The following is a 9,048-nucleotide window of genomic DNA, read 5'->3' as shown; positions in this document are numbered from 1 at the left end:
TTCTACAAAGCTTTATAAATAACATTGCCTCATTTAGGGATGAGGAATTCCCACAGCAGGTTTTAAGACATAGTAGAAGTTTTGGCCCTTTATTCAGAGAACACTTATACACCCGACATCTTCCATGGACAATTATCCACACTGAAGTTTAACTTCCAAATCTGTGTTTAGACAAAAGGCGAAGAATGCCATGTTGAATTTGTTTGGTCTTGATGCTATAGATAATAGGATTCATTAAAGGAGGGAAGAGGAAGTAGACATAGCTCATGATAACATGAACCACCTGTGGCACATTCTTTCCAAACCGGTGAATGAATGACAGACCGATTACAGTAACATAGAAGATGAGAACACAACTGACGTGGGAGATACAAGTGTTGAGGGCTTTTGCTCTCTCTTCACCAGACGCAATTCCCATGACAGTCTTAAGAATTAGGATATAGGAAAAAAGAATTATCAGAGAGTCTAGGAAGACTGTTAAAGAGACCAGAATTACAGGATAGAGTCTATTGAAGGTTATATCAGCACAAGCTAGTTTCATGACCTCTTGGTGAAGACAGAAAGCATGGGAGAGAACATGAGAGTGACAATACGGAAATGAAAAAAGACGAATGATTACAGGCACGATGGATACAAAACCCCTCATAAATACTCCCACCCCTAATTTTATCAGCAGAGTATTGGTGAGAATGGATGTATATCTCAAGGGATTACAGATCGCAAGGAAACGGTCATAGGCCATGGCAAGCAAGATACCTGACTCTACAATGGAAAGGGAATGGATGAAGTAGGCCTGCAAGAAGCAGGCCCCATGACTTATCTTCCTGTAATTCATCCATAATACACCCATGACAGTAGGCATGGTGGTCAGTGTCACCATTAGGTCTGTGCCTGCCAGCATGGCCAGGAAATAGTACATGGGTTCATGGAGACTGTGGTCATCTTTAATGAGGTAAAGGAGTGTGCCATTGCCGGGAAGCACAGAGAAGTAGACTACGAAGAAAGGGATGGAGATCCAGTGATGAGCTGCCTCTAGACCTGGGAAGCCAGTCAACAGAAAGGGGACCACACTAATATTGGGCCACATAGTGGGCCTAAAGCTGGAGAACAAGTGGAAACTATGGACTCAGGAGACCAGTTGTTTTCAGGGCAAAGGTGGTTTCCTCAATCACAATCTTCAGATCTGTAGATAATTAATTCATATGATAAGTATAGTTCTGCAATTATTTACCTGTAGAAGGAGAGTAGAGATTTGTAGGCTGCATTGGAGATGAGAAATAGAAGGTTGCTTTTGTTTGTTTGTTTTTCTTAATTATAGGAAAATACTAGATTAGTATTCAAAATATTCACAAATTTTTTTAAAAAGTCCTAATTAATTTTGCTTGAAACATCAGACCTCACTATATGTGTATGCTAAAAAAACATTCTGTAGCATAGTGATAATAACAACAAACACGATAAATAAATTAAATGAATAGCCTTGTTTATCTGCTTTCTTGTGATTGCTGATTTTTTTAGCCACATTTAATTTTAATTTTATATTTATATTTCACAATCATGATAAAGATATGCTTTTCAGCTTTCTTAGTTCCTTTTTGAAATTCAATATCAGCCTCTTAAGGAATTTAACAAATATCATTATCACTTCTAATTGCTTTGTCACTTGAACAGTTACCACTTTTCTACAGCCTGGCTATCAGAGATGTGGTCTATAAGGCAACAACACCTACCAAGCATGTGAGTTTTTTAGCCATGCAGCCTCATGTCCAACCTCAGACCTACTCACACAAAATTTGCTTTTTACCATGATCCCCAGGTGATTATTTTTGCAGTAATGTTTGAGAAGCAGCGCTCTACACATTTCATATCCATTCCATCTTTGAAGACAGACATGTTTTGATTTCTGTACTTGGCTAATTTCCTACTTCTTCCAGATCTACTCACAGATTTTTTTGTTGTTGTTGTTGCTATTCCTCCTTCATCACTCACTGGTTTTCTTTCTACATCTTTCCCATTCCAAAATAATTTAGCAGAATTAAATGCTAATATTCTTCCTCTGACAGCGTAGTGCCTAAGGCACTTGACTGATAACCAGAAGGATGGCGGTTCAAACCCACCAGCCACTCCTCCGAAGGAAGATGGGGCAATCTACTTCCGTAACGATACTGTTTCGGAAACCCAAGGAGAGGTCGCTATGAGTCGGGTCCGTCTCGACGGCACATAACAACAAAAACAACAACATTCTTCCTTTAGGTCTCCACTTTTCTCTTGCCTTTTCTTCTGACACTTAATTCCTAGTGAGTTATTACAGATATGTGGCTGGTCATACTCCAATATCTGCACAGCCTAAGAATGCCAGTTATCACCACTATTTTAATTTTCTTGTGTGCTCCAACCCAAAACCAAAAGACCCATTACCTACTGTTGCAGTTACTTTTACTGTAAATTCAGAGCATGACAGCAGGTCTTGGCATTGATCAATGGAATGCTTCCATCCTTCCTAAGATGGCCATAGTATAAGAAACAGATCACAATGAGAATAAATCATAAATCATCCAATTCTTTTGTGAAGAAATGCTCTGAGGTACATCTGTATGAGACTGGTGCTAATAGAAATAAAATTACTAAAGCTGGGAGTTCCCAGAAGTTAAAAGACATTTAAGTCAAAAGGAGATTTAAATTATTATTTTACAAGCGTTGTTCTAATCTCAAAAACATATTTAGATTCAAAAACATGGAAAAGCAACTTTTAAAAGGCAGGTAGGTAGAGAATTAGAGCATCACCATGTGTTGGAATCAATTCAACGACAACTAACAACAATGACATTCTGAAAGCAAAAATAGCAGAAAGACATAAAGTCCTGGATTCATTAAGAAAATAATTTCTAAATGATTATCTAGTTTTCCAACCTCAAGAGACTTTATAAAACTTGGGAAATTTTGTCAGCTACTCTCTGAAAATTAACTGGGTCTTCTCAGAAATTAGTAATATAACTTAAGACAAAAAGTGGTGTGCACATTTACAATTTCTATTAGGAGAAAAACTTTGAGAAACAGGGAGGCCACATTTCCTTACACAATTAGGCTTGGCTCAAAATAATAGCTACAAGGGCTCTAAGAATGTGAAAAGCTAGCCATGTCCCTTAACCTTCTGCAATAAAGGAAAAATGCAAGAAGAAACTTGTCCAGGACTAGTGGATAAGGTACTTGACTGCTAACCGGAAGGTCAATGATTCAAACTCACTAGCTGTTCCATGGAAGAAAGACAGGATGATTTACTTCCATAAAGATTTACAGCCTCAGAAACCCAATGGGGGACTTTATGAGTCAGAAACGACAACTTGATGGCAGTGAATTTTTCTTTTTCTTTCTTTCTTTTTCATTTGGTAGGTGTGTGGGACTTCTAGGAACACAAGATATTGCCATCAGATCAAGGTCCATTACAGCTATTTTCCTCAAGCCTAGGACCATACTACATACATCCTTACTTAACTTACATAGCAAAAATTCCATACAAAGAGCATGATTAGGTATGGGTTTGTTTATTGACAGCTATTAATAAAATTCAACTCAATGGCATTTAACAATAACAACAACATTAATAAAATTACTTCACAAGTTCAAGAACTAGTTTGTCTACATGGATGTATGGCAGCTATGGTCCTGAAATTGGTAGTAGCTTCCAACTTAGAACATGCATTTTCTTTAGTGGCTTCCTAAGGTCCGGGCTTATCAATACAAGGGGGTGCCTTATGCATGAAGGTATAAACACCTATAGAAGCACCACTCCTCAATATCATCTGGGACTAATGCAAATATTATTCTTTTGACTTAGCACAGAATTACTAAGCACGGACTTCGTGGTTGCCACCACATTGATTGCAGGAATAAGCATTTAATTAGCACAGTCCCTGTCCTGAAAACGTTCACAATGTTGAATTTCAGTTTATAATTGGACTCAATGACCACCCTGAATTTTTATGCTCATGGAGGTCTCAAAAACTTCCAAGATGCTGAAATAGGAAAAAGCTCAGATCTGAGCCCTATTCTCAGCCTCTTTTTAGGTATTCCACTAACTGATTTTCAGATGATGGCATATTTTTCCAGGCAAAGAGGATTCCTAGATGATATAACAATACTCCACACACACACTCACGTGTGCACATGCCTGCATGGGAACAACCAGCCCAATGAACTCAATCTGAGAGAATAACTTGGCCCCAAATGGTTACATGAAAAGGACAAGGGACAGAGAGAACCTGTGAGAGCAAGAAAAGGAAGGACAGAAAAGATATCTGGGACTTAAGAGAAAATAATGAATTCAGCAAGTAGTCCAAGCAAACAAATCAACAGGCAAGACAATGTGACTCTGTGTCTACCTAATTTACTTTCAATATACATTCCATTCATCCCAAATGGAATGGGGATAGGCCACATAGATTCTAGGGTGAGATGTCCAGTACCAGGGCCTTAGGCCTTTCCACCATGAATCCTAGTGGCAACAAACTATGCCCTTCTCAAGAAAGTAGTACTTTATAGAAAATAAACAAAGAAAAAGAAAAAGAAGAAAAATTCCATTTCAAGGGTTGTTGTTTGCATCTAATGAAAGCTATAAATAAGCCTTTACCTAAATAAATAGATAGGAGTACACAAAGTCATATTTAATTCACAATAATCCTTATATATATCCAAGACTTCCTGTTTAGAAACCCCAAATGAAACAGTACCTTGAACACATCTAATGAAAAGAAGGAAATTCTGGACTCTAGGTATAGCCCATGTTAGCTGGGATCTCTCCATCTCTGCAACCTCCTAGAAAATTTTTTCTTTATTTCCTTGTCTGTATCTAAAATCAGAAGGAAGAAGGATCATTACATATTTCTGTTCCTTGTACTCACCCACTTCACAGTCCCATTGCTGGAATAGGGACCTATTTCTGTCTTATGTAAGGACTCAGTCCAGTCTGCCTTATGTAAGGAGTCAGTCCAGATGTTTCCACCTCCAAGTCTGTTCAAGAGACTGCAATAAGAGAGTTCATACATGTTCAAATCCTCCCCAGAGTTTCAGCTCTCTTACTGCCCAAGGAACTCCCTGGTCTCCCCTCCCCCTCCTCTTTCAGAGTAGAGCTGGGCAACTCAACCAATGTCTTGAGGCTTTTCAGGCGTTTCCCCAGGGATGGGACAGGAACACTGGAAACTCAAATATTAGCTGGTGTGGAATGCCAAGGCTTGGTTACGTAACCACCAGAATCCTTGGATTCAGGATTAGAAAATCTGTGCATGTCCTTCCCATTATTAACTTCAAAGATCAATGGTATACAAGTGCTTTCAGAGATCTCATCGCCTTGGTTTATCCTAGAGTTTATGGATTCCAATTGCACATTTATCTGTCCTGTTTCTAGGAGTAAATCAGTTTTGGATTCACAAGAACTTCAAGGGGCTTCCATTTCTTGTCTTCAAATCACTTGCCTTATATTCAAATCATTGCCCATTTTGTTACATATTTAAGGTGAGTGAGATGAGTCTTTTTATTAAAAGAATGTAAAGCTCTAGGAGAAATTGGAAATTTACTTTAAATTTCCATAGCATTATCATTACTACATGAATGGTGGGCTGCTAGGGGGAGTACATAAGAAGGTATTGCTGAGATTAGGGAAAATTTCCCAGAGGAAGCACCATGAAAGATGAGAACTGACCAGTGAAAAGGACAAGGTGATCAAAGATGGAATCAAGTAGTAGTTCCATACAGAAGAGAAAATGTCAATGGGCTTATGAGAAAATAAAGTGAATTCGAACAAAAATAATTTTACTATAGAAACAACAGCATAACCTGAAGGAATTTTTGACATAAAATGAAACTGTGGTAGCAGATTATTATCATAGAATGTCTTACAAATTCTTGTTGTTGTTGTTGTGTGCTGTCCCGTTGGACCTGACTCATAGAGACCCCTCCTTGGGTTTCTGAGGCAGCATCACTACGGAAGTAGATTGCCCAACCTTCCTTCCGAGGAGTGGCTGCTGGGCTTGAACCACCACCCTTCTGGTTAATAGTCAAGTACCTTAGGCACTATGCCAGTGGGTGAATTCTGTTTTTACTTTAAAAGTAATGAGTGTGAAGTAATGGGATACAGCATAGTGCCTACAGCATATTAATCTGTCCTGTTTGTATTGTGTGTTGCTGTGATGCTGGGAGTTATGCCACTGCTATTTCATATACGAGCATGGTCACTCATGGTGGACAGGTTTCAGCAGAACTTCCAGAGTAAGAAAGACTAGGAAGAAGCATGTGACAGTCTATTTCTGAAAAAAAAAAATGGCCACTGAAAATCTTATAAGTAGTAGAACATTGTCTGGTATAGTGTAGGAAGATGAGGTCCTCATTTTAGATGACATTGAAAATACAACTCCCTCCTCAAAATAGAGTCAAACTTAATGATGGAGATGCAACAAAACTTTTGGGACCTTCATTTGCTGATATGGCACAACTCAAAATGAGAAAAAAAAAAAAAAAGCTGTAAAAATCCGTTAAAAAAGAGAATGTGTAATGTACAACTATGAATGTAGGACAATTGGAAATTGTAAAATATGAAAGGAAATGCATAGTGCTGAATGTCTTAGAGTTGCCAAAGTAGATTGGTATTGGCCATTTTGAATTAGATAATCATATGGTCTACTCCACTGGAAATAATAAATTGAAGAGAAATAGCATCCCATTCATAATCAAAAAGAACATTTCAAGATCTATCCTGAAGTACAATGCTTCAATTATTGTCACAATAGGACAATATTCATGTACCTACAAGTAAGACCAGTTAATATGACTATTATTCAAATTTATACAAAAACCACTAAAGCCAAAGATGAAGACATTAAGAGTTTTACCAATGTCTGCAGTGTGAAATTGATCAAACACGCAATGAAGATGCATTGTTAATTACTGATGATTGGAATGGGAAAGTTGGAAATAAAGAAGGATTAATAATTGGAAAATATGGCCTTGGTGATAGAAATGATACTGGAGATGATACGATAGAATTTTTCAAGACCAACAACTTATTCATTACAAATACCTTTTTTAAACAATATAAATGACAACTAATTAAACTTTGGGTTTTCAAGGCAGTATCACTACAGAAGTAGATTGCCCAACCTTAATTCCATGGAGTGGCTGGTAGGTTTGAACCACCAGCCTTCTGATTAGCAGTCAAATGCCTTAGGTATTATGCCATCAGAGCTCCCAGATAGAATACAGGAATCAAATCGACTACATCTGTGGAAAGAAATGATGGAGAAGCTCATTATCAGCAGTCAGAACAAAGCCAGGGGTTGACTATGGAACAAACCATCAATGGTTCATATACAAGTTCAAGTTGAAGCTGAATAAAATTTAAAATAAATCCACAAGAGCCAAAATATTACCTTGATTATACCCCACTTGAATTTAGATTATCTGAAGAATAGCTTGACGTATTGAACACCAACAACCAAAGACCAGATGAATTGTGGGACTACATCAAGGACATCATACATGAAGAAAGCAAAATGTCATTAAAAACATAAGGAAGACAGAAAAAAAAAATGGATGTCAGAAAACATTCTGAAACTTACTATTGAACATAAGATAGCTAAAATGATTGGAAGAAATGATGAAGTAAAAGACATGAATAGATTTTAAAGGGCAGCTCGAGAAGACAAAGTAAGGTATTACAATGAAATGTGCAAAGAACCAGAATTAGAAAACTAAAAGTGGAAAACACATTCTGCATTTCCTAGGCTGAAAGAACTGAAGAAAAAATTTGAGCCTCATGTTGCAACATTGAAGGATTTTATGTGAAAATATTGAATGCTGCAGGAAAGATCAGAAGAAAATAGAAACAATACACAGAGTCACTGTATCAAAAAGAATTCATTTACATTTAATCATTTCAGGAGCTAGTATATGATCAAGAACTAATGGTATTAAAGGAAGAAGTCAAAGCAGCACTAAAGGAATTGGTGAAAAACAAGGACTCCAGGAAGTGACAGAATACCAATTGAGATGTTTCAACAAACACATGCAATACTGGAAGCATTCATTCATCTACACCAAAAGATTTGGAAGACAAGTATCTGTCCAATTAATAGAAAGAGATCCATATTTGAGGCCACCACAAAGAAAAGTGATTGCACTCAATGGAGTGTGCAAATTATTGACAATACCATTAATTTATATCACATGGAAGTAAAATTTTGCTGAAAATAATTCAAAAATGGTTGTAGCAGTCCATCAGTAGGGAATATCCAGATATTCAAGCTGGATGCAGAACAGGGCATAGGATGAGGGATAATCACTGCTGATGTCAGATAGATCTTGGCTGCAAGCAGAAAATACCAGAAGGATGTTTACTTGTATTTTATTGGCTATGCAAGGGTATTTGATTGTATGGATCATAACGAGTTATGGATAACATTGTAACAAACGTGAATTCCAAAACATTTGATGGTGCTCATGAAGAACCTACATATAGATGAAGAGGCAGTCATTCAAAAAGAGCAAGGGGATACTGCATGGTTTAAAATTGGGAAAGGTGTGTGTCAAGGTTGTATCCTTTCACAATACATATTAAATCTGTATGCTGAGCAAGTAATACAAGAAGCTGGGCTATATAAAGGAGAAGGTGGCATTAGGATTAGAAGAAGACTCATTAACAACCTGAGATATGCAGATGACACAACCTTGCTTGCTGAAAATGAAGAAGACTTGAATCACTTACTGATGAATATCAGAGGTATAGCTTTCAGTATGGATTACACCTGAACATAAAGAAAATAAAAATCCTCTCAGCTGAACCAATAAACAACATCATGATAAGCAGAAAAAAGATTAAGTTGTGAATGATTTAATATTCTTGTATCCACAACCAACATCCATGGAAGCAGTTGTCAGTATATCAAATGATGCACTGCATTGGGCAAATCTGCAAAAGACCTCTTCAAAGTGTTAAAGAGCAAAAATGTCACTTTGATAGCTATGGTGTACCTGACTCAAGCCATTGTTTTTTCAACAGCC

At 37.3% G+C, this 9,048-nt stretch overlaps 1 protein-coding gene across 1 annotated transcript; it reads right to left on the bottom strand.

The window, feature by feature from the left end:
• Window positions 1–148: 148 nt before the first annotated feature.
• On the bottom strand, window positions 149–1,087 carry LOC103208265 (olfactory receptor 51B2). Its single transcript, XM_007953955.1, has one exon. The coding sequence runs from the start codon at window positions 1,085–1,087 to the stop codon at window positions 149–151; it is 939 nt and encodes a 312-aa protein (XP_007952146.1).
• Window positions 1,088–9,048: the final 7,961 nt, after the last annotated feature.

This window comes from Orycteropus afer, unplaced genomic scaffold (assembly GCF_000298275.1).
Source record: "Orycteropus afer afer isolate SDZICR_OR568_19922 unplaced genomic scaffold, OryAfe1.0 scaffold00014, whole genome shotgun sequence".
In the NCBI taxonomy this organism is placed as follows: Eukaryota; Metazoa; Chordata; class Mammalia; order Tubulidentata; family Orycteropodidae; genus Orycteropus; species Orycteropus afer.
This window is presented reverse-complemented; position numbering and strand designations above follow the sequence as displayed.

Excerpts from the sequence above, each read along its gene's own strand:
- LOC103208265 (XM_007953955.1), bottom strand. The coding sequence starts at position 1,087 with ATGTGGCCCAATATTAGTGTGGTCCCCTTTCTGTTGACTGGCTTCCCA.